The sequence below is a fragment of the Macaca fascicularis genome, chromosome 18 (assembly GCF_037993035.2).
Source record: "Macaca fascicularis isolate 582-1 chromosome 18, T2T-MFA8v1.1".
NCBI classification, from domain to species: domain Eukaryota; kingdom Metazoa; phylum Chordata; class Mammalia; order Primates; family Cercopithecidae; genus Macaca; species Macaca fascicularis.
Window position 1 is genome coordinate 69143915 of NC_088392.1, and position 18586 is coordinate 69162500.

The 18586-nt window shown below is 43.2% G+C and overlaps 1 protein-coding gene across 1 annotated transcript in view; it reads right to left on the minus strand.

The window, feature by feature from the left end:
* The window catches only part of COLEC12 (collectin subfamily member 12), a 192658-nt gene that overhangs the window by 167079 nt on the left and 6993 nt on the right, over window positions 1-18586 (minus strand). Inside the window, exon 2 of the mRNA XM_005587074.5 lies at window positions 1808-1858. Within this exon, the coding sequence (XP_005587131.1) occupies window positions 1808-1858 (51 nt within the window). The remainder of the gene's footprint in view (window positions 1-1807; window positions 1859-18586) is intronic.

Consider the following 18586-nt stretch of genomic DNA (forward strand, 5'->3'; position numbering starts at 1 on the left):
ATAAATTAAAACCTGTCAGCAATGTGCTTTTTTGTGTGTTTTTCATCTAATCCCCACCCATCTAACTGGTAACATGGCTGATAAATTTATAAAAAAATTTTTCTCAAGGTCACCCTTGCTAAAGAGACTTTCTCTCTTGGTTCTTCATATTTCTACTGAGTTCCAAAATGTGTAGGCATCTCCACATTTATTTTGACAAGTTTGGTTTTCCTCTTGATTCCTGTCTTTGTGGGGTTTTTTTGTTTGTTTTGTTCTCCTTTATAATTCTTGGTTTCATCTTCACTCCTACTGCTGCCTTCAGTGAGTCCCCCCCGGGAAAGGAGAACACAGGGCCAAGGTCCCATCGCAGAAACATGGAATCGTGTAGATGAGGAACAGGAGCACAGAGGAGGCGCGACGGGGCTGCATGCGGCCACTCTGCCGGGAACCAATGCAGGAGAGATGAGCTTGGTGCCTCTGCATTCCTATTTTAAAGTCGTATGTTTTCCCAGAAAGTAATGCAGATGTGTGTGTCCAGAAGGAAAAATGCTGGAGCAACGCGGGAGCCAGAGCAGCTGGGGGTTGTTCATTTTAATCAAAGTCTAGCCAGGATTTTTTTTTAAGCAACAGGAAGTAGATTCATTCACTCTCTGTCTCTCTCTCTCTCTCACACACACACACGTGCACACACACATACACACACACACTCAATCACACACACTCTCTTCTCCTCTATTCTTCTCCATTTTCTCTGGCCAAGCACAGAAACAAGCTGTTGGGAAAATCCTCCAATCCCTGGAACTGCCTTTGAAACTCTGCAATGACCACTGGCATTTCAAGGTCAAAGAGAAGCAAGGTGAAAGCAGAGAAGAGCACCCGGTGCAGCAGCCTGGGAGGCAGAGGGCGTGTATGAGTTTCCTGCGGCTGCTGTAACAGATTACCATGAACATATTGGTTTAAATAATACAGATTTCTCCTCTTATAGTTCTGGGGGCCAGAAGCCTAAAATCACCTTCAGCCAGCTAAAATAGAAATATGGGAAGCACAGCTCTCCCTCCTAAGGCTCTGAAGGAAGAATCCATTAATGCCCTTGCATTTTTAGCTTCTAATGACCACCTATATTCCTTGACCAGAGCACATAACAAAAATCTCTGCTTCCATCCTCACACCACCCTCTTTCTGCAGTCACATCTCCCTCTGCCTCTGTCTTATAAGGACCCTTGCGATGGCTTTCAGGGCCCGCCCAGGTAACCCAGGATCGTCTCCCCATCTCAAGCTCTTTAACTTAATCACACCTGCAAAGTCCTTTGTGCCACATAAGGTAACATTCAGGTTTCAGGATTCAGGGTGCTGTCACCTTTGGGGGCTATTCCCCAGCCACAGAGCACCTGTGTCCAGGCGGATTTCTGGAAGAAGCCTCGCTCTCACTCCTCCATGAACACCAGGTTAGGAGTGTAAGGCCTGAGCAAAGATGTTTTCTGAATATCAAAATCGAAAAATTCCAGGTATTTTGCCCCTGTCTTGTCACAGATTTGCCTTTCCCACCACACTTTGTCTAGCAGGCGGTCTCTTTTACATTCAGCAGACCCATAAACATCCCATCACTTCCCCACGCCTGGGTGCAGCTCCTGCCCCATGGCCCCTCAGAACCGTGCGAAACCCTCCCCCGGGGACACAGACACTCACTATCCAACCAAAATTGGACCTCAGAGCCGCAAACACCCATGTGCATGAAGGGCCTGCCAGTGGCCTGCCAATGGCCTCTGAGCGCCTGTGGCTGCATCCCAGGTTGACCACTGAGAAGGAACACAGCTTTGTTAGGACTCACCAAACCGCTTGTAACCGAAGGATTGCACCTCCTCCTCCTCTGCGAAGTCGTCTGTGAGAGAAGAAGAGACACAATGTTAACCCTGGCAAGGGGCACAGAAGCAGAGGGTGGGGCAGGATTCGACCTGCTTCATCGCCCCTGCTTGTCGCGGCAGCTTTCCTTCTGCTCGCGGATCACACCAGGCTTTGTGGAAAAGAGAGCAGGGCTCTCCGCACTGTCTGCTCCCGCCGCTTGGGATGCACTTCCTCTGTTCTTAATGTGACTGCTTCGAAATCAGGTCTTAGCTAAAGTGTGACCCTGTGAGATGCCTTTCCGGACCACCCGGCCACCCCGTCACGCTACATTAATTCAATGTTTCTCTCTGATATCTTCCTCACACGTGTGCATGAATTTACTATTGTCATCATGCTTCCTGTGAACAGAAACCTTCTCTGCTCACAGAAACAATCGACCGCCCAAGGGGTTAAGTTATCTTTAGGCAACTGATGCTAAAGCCCCTGTTTTTAAATGTCTGGGCTCCAGGGTCATCTCCTTCACTAACTGCTGCCCCTCAGGAGCCAACATAACTCCTGCAATGACAACCAAACCCTTCCCACCCTCCTTCCATTGGGTAACTGGGACCAGCTGATGGTTTCGCAGTAAATGCATTTCAAAAGGCAGCCTTACTGTGGAAATCCCTAAATGTAGACCCACCATGGAAAGAAGAGAGATGTCGGCTGGGTGCAGTGGCTCATTCTTGTAATCCCAGGACTTTGGGAGGCTGAGGTGGGCGGATCACCTGAGGTCAGGAGTTCGAGACCAGCCTGGCCAACATGGTGAAACCCCATCTCTCCTAAAAATACAAAATTAGCCAGATGTGGCACATGCCTGTAATCCCAGCTACTTGAAAGGCTGAGGTAGGAGAATCGCTTGAACCTGGGAGGCTGAGGTTGCAGTGAGCCAAGATCATGCCATTGAACTCCAGCCTGGGCAACAAGAATGAAACCCCATCTCCAAAAAAAAAAAAAGAGAGAGAGAGAGAGATGTTTTATCACCCAACCTTTCTACCAAAAGACCTAAAATCTCATTCCTAAAGTAGACACGAGATTCCTTATTGCATCTATAAAGAACTGCTCACTTACAGTTCTGCCAGGTAAAGGTCTAGGAGGGGCAAGCACTGTGCAGACACAATTTCCTATTAATTGCACAACTAAAGGACACTTTTTTTTTCTTTCCAAATTTTATTTTAGCTTCGGGGGTACACATGCATGTCTGTTACATGGGTAAATTGTGTGTTGCAGGGTTTGGTGGACAGATTATTTCATCACCCGGGTAGTGAGCATAGTACCCAACAGGCAGTTTTTCAATCCCCATCCTCCTCTCACCCTCCACCCTCAAGTAGGTCCCAGTGTCTACTGTCCAGGAGGAACACTTTTTTCTTTATTTTTGAGATGGAATCTTGCTCTGTCGCTCAGGCTGGAGTGCAGTGGCGTGATCTTGGTTCACTGCAACCCCTGCCTCCTGGGTTCAAGCGATTCTCCTGCCTCAGCCTCCGGAGGAGCTGGGATTACAGGCGCCTGCCACTACACCTGGCTAATTTTTGTAATTTCAGTAGAGACAAGGTTTCACCATATTAGTCAGGCTGGTCTCAAACTCCTGACCTTAGGTGACCCACCCACCTCGGCCTCCCAAAGTGCTGGGATTACAGGCGTGAGCCACTGGGCCCAGTCAACACTTTCTGATGACAAGTAAGAGGTGCCAAAGCCAGGCCTTTCCAGGGTACCCTGTCTGACTGGGTCCATTACTGCCCCAGCACACAGCTTTCTCTCACAGGCAGCTCAGCTCAAAGGCATGTTCTTAGCACTCACCATGGCAGAGACTGCCAGGCTGTGGCTTCAGAGGTGAGTAAGTCATGGTCCCTTATCTTGATTTTCTTTTTGAGACAGAATTTTTCTCTTGTCGCCCAGGCTGGAGTGCAGTGGTGCAATCTCGGCTCACTGCAACCTCCGCCTCCTGGGTTCAAGCGATTCTCCTGCCTCAGCCTCCCAAGTAACTGGGATTACAGGCGCCTGCTACCATGCCCAGCTAATTCTTTGTATTTTTAGTAGAGATGGGGTTTCACCATGTTGGGCAGGCCAGTCTCGAACTCCTGACCTCAGGTGATCCGCCTGACTCGGCCTCCCAAAGTGCTGGGACTACAGGCATGAGCCACCGTGCCTGCACAATCTTGGCTTTCAAGAAAGAGAGGCATATAGGGGAAATGAAGCCTCTGTGATAGTCTTTTTCAATCCCCAAAAGAGACATGATCTAGTTATATCTGAACCTTGAAATGTTATGGAGAACCCAAGATGTATGCTCTCTACAAACACAATGTGGTGAAGCTCAGAATACTTGTTTGTTACAACGTATTTATAAAATCACACGTGATGCTGGAGCATGGTGGCTCACGCCTGTAATCCCAGCACTTTGGGAGGCTGAGGCAGGCAGATTACCTGAGGTCAGGAGTTTGAGGTCAGCCTGGCCAACATGGCAAAACCCCATCTCTACTAAAAATACAAAACATTAGCTGGGTGTGGTGGCGGGCACCTGTAATCCCAGCTACTCGGGAGGCTGAGGCAGGAGAATCGCTAGAATCCAGGAGGTGGAGTTTGCAGTGAGCGAAGATTGTGTCACTACACTCCAGCCTGGGCAACAGAGCGAGACTCCGTTTCAAAAAAATAATAACAATAATCACATGTGAGACAGTGTTCATGTCTAACGGAAAACAGAGACGTGTGATATCTTTGTATTTCACCACTGTCTCCTTATTCCGAAGAAAGGGAAGAGACCTTGGTTTGGAATCTAGAAGGCCACGTATTTATAATCAAAGTAGTGTTCGCATGGCAGGGATTTAAGCTTTAGTTATTTCTGCATGGAAGAACTTGCTTACAACCAAGAGAACAGCACCTTTTTCTCTGATTCAGTGATTGGTTACCTCCACAAATACACATCAAGCCCATACTCTGTTCCTGCTTTACTTAGTAATCGGTCATATTAATGCTTGATGTGGTAATCTGTTGTATTAACGGCTGCAGTCTCGTCTGTTCTCCGTTAAAGAGAAACTCTGACCTGCTGCGTATGCTTAGATATCCATTCGTTTGTTTTTTCATTCATTCAATAAACACATGCTTACAGCCTAGCGGAGTTGATGAGACACGAATATCAGCATCAGTGGTATCCAGACATCCATGCCCTTGGCCAGCTCTATCCTTTCCACCACTGTGCCACCTCTGCAGCAAATCCACTCACACTCAGGCACTGTGGGCCACAGAAACATCACTGAAGATGTCACAGTGGAAACAAGAGGGGAGGTTCATGCTGCATCACTGATAGCAAACAGCTTAAAATTTCCCATTAGACATATCTATTCTCCCCCAAAAGCTTCATTTCAGCAGGGCTACCATTAGCTTGTTTGTTTGTTTGTTTTCTTTTCCCTCTCTAATCTTTTTCCCACGCAGCATTTAGTCTGACTGACTTCTCTCTCCTTCCTGAAATTTCCCTGGGAACTTCAAATTTCACATATTTTTGTTATTAAAGCAATTTAGCTGTGTCCTGCTTCTACCTCCAAATTAACATGTCCAAACCCATAAGGAGTTCAAGAAAACAAAGGCCTCACAGGCCACCCATCATAAAGCACAGGGTGGGTTCCCTGCTTCTCATCTCAACCCTCATCCGAAAAGGATTAGGGATGCTTACAACAGCCACTAAAAGAATAAAACAGTCTCTATCTCATCCAACTCTAAAATTAGAGAGAAAATCACAAGAGACATGAGGGGTACAAGTAAGTTACCACACATGACTTCTGACTGCAATTATACAGAAGTGCCTTAAATCGGTCTCTCTCAATGTTTTTGTTTTTTGAGGTTTTGGCAGGGGGGAGGATAGAGATTGGAAAACACTACATATTATATCCCTTTCTTGGAAATTCATAATGGTTTTGGAACTATCAGAGACTGTGAGATGTGCTAAGAGAAGAAAAAAACGGTTAACTTTGTTTTAGTCAATATTTTCAAAAGTTGACTTTAGAATCCTCTTTTGCTACCCTTAAGAGTTGGGTGCATTCAGGGCAGAAAAAGCTTGGTGCACAGTTCACTCGCTTAGGTATTCCCCCAGACCCACTCCCAGATGTTCCCAGCTGGTCAGTTAGCAAACAGCTGATTCAGGCTAATGGAACAGTTGGGTGTTTAGGAACTTGAGGAAGAGGAAGAGGGTAAAGCTGGTGGGTCTTGTGGTTGTGGAGATGATTTACATCAAGCAACAATAGCCACAGGAGAGAGAATGAGTAGTCAGTGTTCCCAATGACTAAAACGTGCTAGAGGGTAGAAGGCTATACTAGGGCCCACAAGGGCTGACAGGCAGGTTTTCATGAAGACAAATAGCCTGATATGATGTGCAATGCTATATTCTATTCTCAAAACCTTTTCCTCACACCATATAGATCCAAGCTCAATGTGTTGTATCCCAGATTGTCCTTACAGTATCAGGACCTGCAAAGGTGATGTACTCAGATAAGGAGATTCTTCTGAGGTCAGTCTCTTTAGCAACTTACACTTTCCAATTTCTATCTCTGACAGTCATAGCCACACAACCGCCACACTCTGATGTGAATAAGGACTTGGTTAAGATTTAAGACCTCTAAGTCCTGCAGTGGTCATAACTTGATCCCTGTTTCTGACAGCAGTTTGTCTGTGAGGAAGAAGCAACCTTAACATATTAAATGACAGAAAGTGTTTAAGATTTATTCTATAAGCTCATATTTTCTTGGCTCCCACAGCTGAACTTTTGCATTTTCATTTTAATCCTACAGGCTACGTTATATTTTGCTCACCTATTTTAAAATGTGATTTTTATTTCTTTTTCTACTTTCCTTAGTAACTGGCACAGAGCCACACTGGCCAGAGATTTTGTGACAGAGAATGTTGAACAGAATTTGGCTGCTGGTTTATTCTTTGTGCCTTGCTATTTCAGAGTACCATGACTCCAAGTGAAGTTTGGTTCTGTTGGCTTACAGCTGAGAGTCATCCATATTCACATGTTCCAGTCAATCTGTGGACCAAGTAGGGCACTAGCACTATAGTCAGAATTTACCTCTCATTCTTGTACGCTCCCTTGTATCAGTGTGATGGCACTTAACTCTGTCTGCCTCATATTCCAGTTCTGGTTCTGACTCCTCCAGATGGAAAGCCATTTGAAGACAGGAAATTCGTCACATTGTACCCTCAACAACTAACACATTTATGATGCCTGATAGGCACTCAACAGTAGTTGTTCAAAATTAAGGAAATGAGAGTTATACATGTCTCTCTCTTTCCCACTAGTTCATGAATTCCTAAAGGGAAAAGATAAAGTCTTTCTCTTTTTGCATACTCACCATGTTTGGGGAAGAGAAGAGACTAATATATTTAGTCAGTATCTGCTGTATGCCAGCTATTTCACATTTTGCTTTTTTTTTTTTTTTTTTTTGAGACAGAATCTTGGTCTGTCATCTAGGCTGGAGTGCAGTGGCACCATCTCAGCTCACTGTACCCTCTGCCTCCCAGGTTCAAGCAATCCTCCCACCTCAGCCTCGGAGTAGCTGGGATTACAGGCCTGTTCCACCATGCCTGCCTGATTTCTGTATGTTTAGTAGAGATGCAGTTTTGCCATGTTGGTCAGGCTGGCCTCAAACTCCTGGCCTCAAGTGATCTGCGTGCCTCAGCCTCCCATAGTGCTGGGATTACAGGTGTGAGCCACCACACCTGGCCGCATTCTATTATGTTTCTGTTTTACAGATGAGAAAACCAAGGCTCAGAGAAATTACATTAATTTGACCCAAGGTCTCACAGCTTGTGAGTGGCCAGACCAAGAGGAAGACACAGGTCTGTGGGGCTCAGGAGTTCCACACCATGATGGTGACTGACCCGCACACTCCTGAAACTGAAGCCTGTGCTAGCAGCCGGGAAAGCTAAGAAGCAATGACTGATATTGCAGAATCCTGAACAGGCTTAGGAATTTGGGAATAAAGGTGAGGCTAAAATAGGAGGACTGGTGGAACATAAGTTTAAGAAGCAGTTGGCTATAACCAAAAAGATAGATAATAAGTGTTGGCAAAGATAGGGAGAAATTAGAACCCTCACACGCTGTTGGTGGGAATGTAAAATGGTGCAGCCACCATGGAAAACAGTGTGGCTATTCCTCAAAAAGTTAAACATAAAGTTACCATACAATTCAGCAATTCTAATCCTAGGTTTATACCTATGAGAAATAAAAACATATGTCCATACAAAAATCTGCACATGAATGTTTCTAGCAGCATTATTCATAATAGCAAAAAAAGGGGGAGATAAGCCAAATGTTCACTGACTGATAAATGGATAAACTGTGGTATGTCTATACAGCGGAATATTATTCAGCAATAAAAAATGAAGCACTGATGCATACTACAATGTAGATAAACCTTAAAAACATTATGCTAAGTAAAAGAGGCCAGTCACAACACACACACACACACACACACACATTGTGTGATTCAATTTATATGAAATGTTTACATTAGGAAAGTCTAGAGTCAGAAAGCAAATTAATGTTTGCCTAGGGCTGGTGGTTTTGAGGGGAACTGAGGAGTGACTATTTAGGGGTTTCTTTTCAGGGTGGTGAAACTTCTGAAATTGATTATAATGATGAATAAAAAATATGTGAATATAACAAAAAAACATTGAATTGTACACGTTAAGTGGATGATTTGTATAGTATGTGAAAAAAAGAGAAGGAGTTGGAGCTGCCCACCCAAAGAGCTGGGTGACTGCCCCTCCTTAACCACAGCAGAAGATTCAAGGTTTATTACTTGGAAACCTTAAGACAAAAGTTCTCTTGTCTAGTGGACACCAGGAACAGGAGATGAGAACTGTAATGAAATCAGGGGAAAGGTGAAAGTTTACCAACTGAACACTCACATCCTGGGTCATCTTCTCCCACTTAGCCAGAAAGTACCCTCCATGGTAAAGATTAGAAGGTTATTCTCTGGGGAATTTGACCAGCTAAGAAAAAAAATAAACTAATGGTTCTAATTCCAGGAGGTCCCCAGTGGACAGCCCAACCAGATAAACTTAGAGTGATGGTCACAGTTCACAAAACCCACCAGTATAAAAGTTTCCAATTAACCTGTGTAATGTTCTGCCCTTAAATAAGACAGTTGAGGGTCATCAGACAACTGACACAACCTCTAACATGAAAAGACAAAGACGAAAATAAAGAAACCAGATAAAGCAATTGAGAGGAAATCTACATTATGCAGGAAAATTAATACCTCAGAAAAAAAAAAAAACAAATACCATTAATACATTTACAGAGATAAGAGAAGATAATATAACTGGAAAACAGGATGCTATAAAAAACCAACCATCAGAGAAAAAGGGCCAGGCACGGTGGCTGACACCTGTAATCTCAGCACTTTGGGAGCCTGAGGCAGGTGGATCACTTGAGGTCAGAAATTTGAGACCAGCTTGGCCAACATGGTGAAACCCCGTATCTACTAAAAATACAAAAATTAGCCAGGCATGGTGATACATGCCTGTAATCCCAACTACTAGGGAGGCTGAGGCAGGAGAATCGCTTGAACCCGGGAGGCGGAAGTTGCAGTGATCCGAAATCGCACCACTGTTCTCCAGACTGGGTGACAGAGTGTGACTCCATCTCAAAAAAGAGAAAAAGAAAGAACTCTTGGAAATTAAAAATATGATCACAGAAATAAATCTCAATGGTAAGGGGTGGAAGATGGAGTCAAAATATTACAGAAAGTAGAATAAAGGCATATAAATAGAAAAAAAAAGTAAAAATAAGGAAAAATTAGAAAATCAATTTAGAGGCTGGGTGCAGTGGCTCACTGGGATCACTTTGCAGCCCATAATCCCAGCACTTTGGGAGGCCAAGGCAGGTGGATCACCTGAGTTCAGGAGTTCGAGACCAGTCTGGCCAACATGGTGAAACCCCGTCTTTACTAAAAATACAAAAATTCGCTGGGCGTACCAGTGTGTGCCTGTAATACCAGCTACTTGGGAGGCTGAGGTTGCAATGAGCTGAGACTGCATCACTGCACTCCAGCCTCGGGGACAGAGCAAGACTCTGTTTCGAAAAAAAAAGAAAATCAAGTTAAAGGGTCTAATATTCACACAACAGGTGTCTCCCAGAAAAAGAACAGAGGGAGGGAAGCACTGGAGGAGTAAGTGAACCACATTTCCCAGCATTGAAGGACATGAGTTTCCAGGATGAATGGGCCCATCACTGCCCAGAACAAAGAAAGGAAAGAGAGTCATTCCAAGTCATTCCATCATAAAATTTCAGAACACTGAAGACAAAAATAAAATCCTAAAAGATTCCAGACAGAGAAAAAAAATGGATCGTTTATAAGAACTTTACACTAGCCGGGCGAGGTGGCGAACGCCTGTAGTCCCAGCTACTTGGGAGGCTGAGGCGGGAGAAGGGCGTGAACCCGGGAGGCGGAGTTTGCAGTGAGCCGAGATCCGGCCACTGCACTCCAGCCTGGGCGACAGAGCGAGACTCCGTCTCAAAAAAAAAAAAAGAACTTTACAAAGAAAAAAAGGACAGTATCACATTTAGCAGCAAAGTTGGAAGCTAAAGTAAATAAGCAGTGCTTTTGAAATTCTAAGGATAAATTATTTCCAATATAGAAAGCTCTCAATTCAATGAGTGGGTGACATAAAGACCTTTGCAGACCAGCGGAATCCCCAAAAATGTACATCCCACACACACTAGTCTCAGGAAGCTATTGGAGAATGCATTGCACTAAAATAAGGAACAAACCCAGTGTGTGTGCGTGTGACTGTGTGTGTGCATGTCTGAGGGTGTCTGTGTGTGTACATCCTAACCTAACTCTAACCCTCAGTTGGTCAGAATGCTCCAGAAAAGATTTCTTTGAGAAGACAGAAATGAAAGAATTCCTAATATGTTAGAACACACAGAGGAGAGATTTGGGAAAGTGGAAGGGACTCTGGAGGTGAACAATCAAGCATGTATGAGGAACTAAAATAGCAAGAGGATTGTTAACTTGGTGGGGGGAAACAAAAAGGTATGCAAGAAATATGACTCAGCTGTGAATTGCACTGACATTGTCACAATAATAACAACACTGAATGTGGATCTGAGATTACGCCGTAACTGTATTAGAAAGGTAGACGGGAACAGGAGATAGCTGCGAGGGTTGTTAGGGGAAGGTAAAAGGTGAAAGAGAACAAAACCCTCCTCTGCTATAAAAGGAAGTCTGTATATAATGCCTAAGACAAAAAAAAGAAAAAAGAAAGAAGCAAGAGCACCATAAGCAGGTCACGGAGAGATACAAGGGTCCTGGCAGATCATCGTCATAAAGGACTACCAGCAATTCCTTCCAGCCCTCCATGTGCAAATCCACTTCCTTCCCTGGAATCTGGGCAGGCCTCATGACCTGCTCTGTCCCATGGAATGTGGCAGAAGTGGGAGTGGGTGGCTCTAGGGCCCCGGCCTTAAAGGCCTTGTGGCTTCTGTCTTTATACTCTTGGCAGCCAGTGGCCCTGTGAAAAGTTCGCCTCCCCTGCTGGACTAGAGGCCACCTGGAGAGAGAAAATCGCTGGATGAGGGCAGGGAAAACGTGAGACCAGCCAGGGAGCCCTCAGCCATTCCCGCAACCCCCAGTGATTCTCCAGGTTCCTGAGGGAAGCCACGTGTCCAGTCCAGGCTGAGTTGCAGAATCATGAGCAAAACACCAGCTGCTGTTCTAAGCTACAGGGTTTCGGGATGCTTTTTTTAGGCATTAGCAGGTAACTGACAGAGGGGTAAATGCCAAAAGAAAATGGTAAAAAAGTTATCAAGAGGTTACCTCTGGGGAATGGAAAATGAAATGAAGGTGGCCTGGGCAGGAAAGTGCTGTTTTTCAGAATTTCAGGAAACCTATAACATTATCTGACTCTTTAAACTATGTACATCTCTAACTTTGATAAGAAATAATGTAAAACAAGCAAAATAAGATCATATGAATGGAAAAGTCAGACAGACAAAAACAAAAGTATTCAGGTCCAACAGCTAACCAGCACTGATAATCAGATTACCAGAAAATGCACCCAAAAAGCCAGAGTATAGAGTTTAACCTGAAGCCACAGAAGATGCAGTTTGAAGTTGGAGCCTTCAATATCTAGCACAAAGCAGGTTTCCAACAAATGCCAAACCGAACATCATAGCAAATGCAGACATTTTATTTATTTATTTATTTATTTATTTATTTATTTATTTATTTTGAGATGGAGTCTTGCTCTGTCGCCCAGGCTGCAGTGCAGTGGCACGATCTCGGCTCACTGAAAGCTCCGCCTCCCAGGTTCACGCCATTCTCCTGCTTCAGTCTCCCGAGTAGCTAGGACTACAGGCACCCGCCACCACGCCTGGCTAATTTTTTGTATTTTTAGTAGAGACGGGATTTCACCGTGTTAGTCAGAATGGTCTTGATCTCCTGACCTTGTGATCCGCCGGCCTTGGCCTCCCAAAGTGCTGGGATTACAGGTGTGAACCACCACACCCAGCCAAATGCAGACATTTTTAGGAGCCAGCCTGAAGGACCGTGGACACGGACTAGGCTGAAGTTAGACTTCTCTTCCATGCTGGCCCAGTGGTGCTGTCAACCGATGAGTATCTATCAGTTGCTCTATCCTGTTTAAAACAGGATCCATTCCCAGCTCTTGTACATTTGTCATTACTCTTAGAACAAAATGGTATGGTATCATTGGTTGTTAAAATATTTAAGTGCTTCCAAACCAACTGGTTGAAAAACAATGGCCTCTGCTCTGAGTGTTTCTGCAAGCTGTCCCTGTGTGTTTCTACTGTCCCCACTACCCACTGTAGCAGGCCCTTGCCCCTGTATCCCTGGGGCCAGATGACTGATGCCATCAGGACCCCTGAGTCTACAGTCACTCTCCACTGGCCAGTGCTCCACGGAGTTGCTTTCATATGAGAACGGTGGCTTCCACAGTGTGTCGCCTGAGTTGCTAAATATTTGGAACGCCGCCTTCTGTTGCTGTGATATCCTGGAAGACTTCTTTCCTAACACCAGAGGCTGATAGAATTAATGGTAATGTGTGGGCTTTGAAATTCAAAGACCTGGGTTTGAAGACTGGCTCCACCTTGTAATAGCAATAAGCTCACGTCTGCCTCTCAGTCTCCTATAAGCTGGAACCAATGATTCCTATCTCCCACATTTTGGGGAGGGAAATGTGAACGGACACATGGAAAACATCCAACACAAACCGTCTGCTTAATAAATATGAGTTTTCTTTGAATCAAGAGGACAGAGGCAGTGGTAAGAGCTACTGTGTTTTAAGGTCCAAAATAAATATCTTAGGACTTTAATCATTTGGCTTCAAAAGACACAAAACTCCATTCTGAGGTGACTATTTGGGGGAAGGACCAACAGCAAAGCTTGATAAGAAAAAGAGTAATACGTGCTGCGGGTTCTATTTGGGCTTCAGCAAATTGGCACTGAAGTACCTGGTTGATATTGAAGAAAATTTATCTTAAGGTATTTTGGGCTGTAAAACCTGAAGAAAGGTGTTCTTTAATCTTGATGTGTCCCGAAGAACAGTATGGGTAATATTTGCCCTGGTTTTATAGCTTTACAAATGTAAACTTTTATCCGGCTCCCTGTGTGGTTTCCGTTTTCCAGTCTTGGCATTTCTGGAACATAGTTATTATGTATTCTTCTGGTGAATGAACTCAATGCAGCGTAACAAAGTATCTGAGGTTCAGGATATTTTGCAGGGGGTGGGGGGTGGGCGCTGGGAATTAGATCGGCCTTCTATTCAACTGTTTTATCCCAAATGGATGAAGGAATCTGTAGCAGTTTAAATACTTGTAGATTATTTTAAAGTGTCACAGGAGATTCATTTTGATTACTCAGTTGCTTGCTGAATTTATGTTTTGCAACAACGGCATCACTTTTGATTCAATTATATAGTTTCTTCAAGTCAAAAGTCAAAATTATAGACATAAAATGACTCCAATTTCTGGCACAACTTGCAATGCTGATGCTTGTAAAGACAGCAGATACTTGCTTTTAGAATAAAGAGGCATGGGTACCCTATTCCTTCCTTTACAGTCTAACAAAACTGAGAAAGGGTGTTTTTGTTACTTTTACCCCTAAGTTGGCAGTGGGGGCTAAATCAGATTTCCCCACAGCCACCAACTGCAAGAACTTAGAAGTAAGTAAATACACCATCCAAAACCTTGACATCTGCATCTATCATTTATAGATGATTATGGGGGAGGCGATGCGCTTCCCTTTCTTCTATGAGGAAAATTCTCGTCCAATCATTTTAATCATGTTAATAAGAGAGTCAGGATGAGGCCTTGAATCTCTGCCTTAAATTGAATAAGGGCCTTGGCAGGGCCTAAAATACATGGGTGATTTGGCAAGAAAAACTAATGCTGTCCATTTCTCTGGAGACCAAAAAAAAAAAAAAAAGGTCTTTGTTTTAAAAATAACACTGACACAGTTTTTTGTTTGGAAATCCATTAACGTTGTTTAGATTATCTAAACAATTATGCCAAAGCAGTATACTATAATTATCTACAAATGTTGGACCAACATTTCAAGTTTAATAGACACAGTTCAAGAAGACTCTGAATTTGGTCTCCTCTCACCTCCCACACTCAAACGTCAGTCACACTTAAGAGATTTCAGGTCAGGCACAGTGGCTCATGCCTGTGATCCCAGCACTTTGGGAGGCCGAGGCAGATGGATCACTTGAGGCTAGGAATTCGAGACAAGCCTGAGCAACAGCAAAACCCTGTCTCTACAAAACAAACAAAAATTAGTTGGCCATGGTGGCACGCACCTGTAATCAATCCCAGCTACTCGGGAGACTGAGGCAGGAGAATTACTTGAACCCAAGAGATAGAGATTGCAGTGAACCGAGACTGTGCCACTGCGCAAGGGATCCTCCCACCTCAGTCTCCCAAGTAGCTGGGACTACAGCCACTCACCACCGCACCCATTAACTTTTCTGGGAGACAGGATCTTACTATGTTGCCCTGGCTGGTCTCAAACTCCTGACCTCAAGCAACCCTCCCAACTTGGCCTCCCAAAGTGCTGAAATTATAAGCATGAGTCATCAGCCCTCCTCTCTTTTAAGACATTTTCCTCTAATGTTGCTTAACCTATTAATATAATATGAAATATAATGTAATCTGAAACACAAACTATAATTCTCTCCTGCAAATTAAAATGTCCCTGTCTTGGCCTGGTGCGGTGGCTCACACCTGTAATCCCAGCACTTTGGGAGGATCACCTGAGGTCAAGAGCTCTAGACCAGCCTGGCCAACATGGTGAAATCCCATCTCTACCAAAAATACAAAAATTAACCGGGTGTGGTGGTGGGTGCCTGTAATCCCAGCTACTTGGGGGGCTGAGGCAGGAGAATCACTTGAACCCAGGAGGCGGAGGCTGCATTGAGGCAAGATTACGCCACTGCACTCCAGCCTGGGGAAAAAGAGCGAGACTTCGTCTTAAAAAAAAAAAAAAAAAGAAAAGAAAATGTCCCTGTCTTCAGCCAGATTATCTGAACCTCAAATAGGGCATGTTCTACTGCCTACTTTGGATTCCAGTTGTTTACACGTAAGTCTTGTCTTGCCCACCAGACTGCAAGCTCCATGAGCACAGAAGCTATATTTTATTCATTTTATTTGGCATTTCTAGGGGGCCTTGCACACAGAAAGTTCATACTAAATATTTGTTTAAAGAATAAATGAAAGCGAGTTAGAACTTGGTGGCCCAATTATAAATAATAAAACAAAAACATGACAGCTTAATGGAAAATTAATACTACTGATGAAATAGACATGACATCATATAGTTTAAAAACATACATATACATACATCTGTCCGAATACTTTAGAGACAGATTTGTTTAATGTTGTGATTCCTTGATGTCATATCCTTACTGGATAAAACTGGACACTGGATTTGAAACACAGATCTTTAAAAATATCATGTCATCCGTAGGCACATGAGCAATAGTACTAAAAAAAAAAAAGTAGTGCTCCTAGGTAATCTAAATATACTTCCATATATTTATCAATTTTATACCACTACTATAACAAATAGAAAAACTGTTTCATTACTACAATTACAAACTTCACTTTGAGAATAGTCCCTGCATTTGTTATGATGATAGCAGTGATGGCAGCTGGAATGCAACCAATACTAATACTTCCCCACGTGGAGCACAACTCACTCCTTCTATCCCTGAGGTCTGCTTTAACACATTTGCAATTTGAAAATTACTTTCATTTCAGAACTGAACATTTGCCTTCATGGTCTAAATTACATCACTGATTAAATTAACATAGATGGCTCATAATTGGCAATTAACTTATTGCTGGGAGGAAGCAGGAGGTTATAACACAATATTGCAATTACTAAAACAAATTGAGTTCTTATTACATACTAGCCACCATTCTGAACAACTATTTAATCCTTAAAACAACTCTATCAGGTAGATGCCATTGTTGTCCCTCATTACATTGATAAAGAAACTGGGGACTAAGTGGGGGTTAAGTGACTTGCCTGAGGTCACCAGGCTCTCTGGTTTCTGAGCCCACACTCCTCGCCAGCACACAGAAATGATTGGGTTCAACGCCTGGGATTGCTAAACATAATTGTATTTTATGAGACGGTTATATTTTAAAGCATGTATTATCTACTTTAAAGTGGGACTGTTTTGCCTTTGCATAATAAATTGTTTTATAAACATCAGCTAGTTTCCTAACATTTCTATGTCGTAAGAAAATAACTGGGGCAAAAGAAATGTGGCTTCTTCCACAGAGCCAGAGACAAGTGAGTTTTTCACGCCAAATGTAAAACATCCAACATCACAGGCTAGTGAATAATACCTCACATGATACTGAGGTAAAATATCACGTCATTCAAGAAGCATAAAGGAGTCATGTTTAATATATCCAGGTCCAATACATGTATTTCATTTTAAATCTCCCATGCTGAAATGTGAGTTTCTGTCCTATTTTTAAGAGTATCGATAGAATATTCCTGATAAATTCAGAAGTTAAGAGAGCTCCTAGAATCTCTTTGGAATCTTAACTTGGGATTACTAATTTATGTTTATATTGGCTTTCACTGCTGTATAATTACAAAACGCCCTTAAGCAATCAGCAGGACCTTTTTGAGGTATGATACTGGTTTTGGTTCTTCAAATGTCATGCACTGAAAAAGAAATCAAATCACTGCTTGACTGAGAAGTTACTTCCCTTAAGGTTTAGATGGTTGGTGTGGTTAGAAACTCTGTTGTCAGCAGTAAAGAATGAACTTTCTATGAAAAATGTCTATGCTTTCCTGTTCCTGGTTTAAAATACTTAGTAGTATTATTATTTTTACTGACCACTCACCGGTCGTTACAGTCTGTTCATGAAAATGGCACTTCTGACAATATTTCATTTTCTCAATGCAAACCTGTTAGCAAGACGAGTGTAGGGGCCGTTTTCAGAGTTGGTGGCTACAGTGGGACACCCACACTCATTCAATCAGCGGTAAGCAAAACCTCCCAGAAGATAAGCTACACAGGGCAGCAATCCTGGAATCTGCTTTATCTTTGCAAGAGCTCCAGTTTAGAGCATCTCCTCCAGTGGCTGACTGAAGAACACATCAATCCTTCAGACCTCTGATGCTAGGTCATTACAGTTACGAGGCCAGATGATAGAGCCTTGTCTACCTTGCTCACCCAGTATCTAGTGGAGTGTGACAGCACACAGTAGGACTTCACAAAGATGTAGGGCTTGAATGCATTATTAGGGTATAGCTAGGAGGGAGCCTGGGCTAGAGATTACACGTGTGATTCTGGAATCAGACAGTCTGAGCATGAATACTGATCACCCCCCACCAACTGGCTGGGTACCCTTAGACAAGTAACACAGCCTCTCGGAACCCAAGTTTTCCTACCATCAAATGGAGGAAATGATAATGCCTGGCATGGCAGGTGCTCAATAAATGTCAGCTATTATTAAAGGGAAGTGTGTGTTAGGCTGGCCTCCCTGAGAGATCACTCACATGCTGGTTTTACCCACGGCAAAACGTATTTTCTATCACAAAATTTAAATGTCCATTTTCCCATTTGAAAGCTAATACTTCAGGTCCATTTAAGTATATTTGGCAACGGTTGCAAGAGTTGTTTTGAAATAATATTACAGTGAGAATAAGCATCTAGTATGAAAATGAGATGCTCTGTTATGACACAGCCTGAAAGCCATCATCGGCTAGTTTTTTCCATTCACCGCATTTTCAGTGGATGAGCCACATGGCAAAGGGTTGCAGCCACTGGAACAACCCTGGGAAATTGCATAGGAGACCACAGAGAAGATCTATACTTAGCAATAATTAAACCTCAGATTAAGAATGTCAAGCATTCCCAAACTAATGAAAAGTCAAAAGTATAATTAGATTGTAAATTTGCCTCCCAGAGAAGGGCAGCCCCTATTACCAATCAGTGAAGGGAGAAAGGCCTCATTTTGTTTCCATTTTCCTTTAGAAAATATGACTCTTTCAATGTTAAATGCAATTGCCTTTATAGGCTTGTTTGCTTATCCCAGTTAAAAACAAGAAATCTTAGAGAGACACTGGAAAAGCAAAAAGACTGTGAGTCCCAAAAAACTCTGGGAGAAGTATACTGCTTACTAGTGCATTTTAAATATATTATTGCCAAACAGTATTTCAGAAATATTTACGCACAAAAGTAAAAA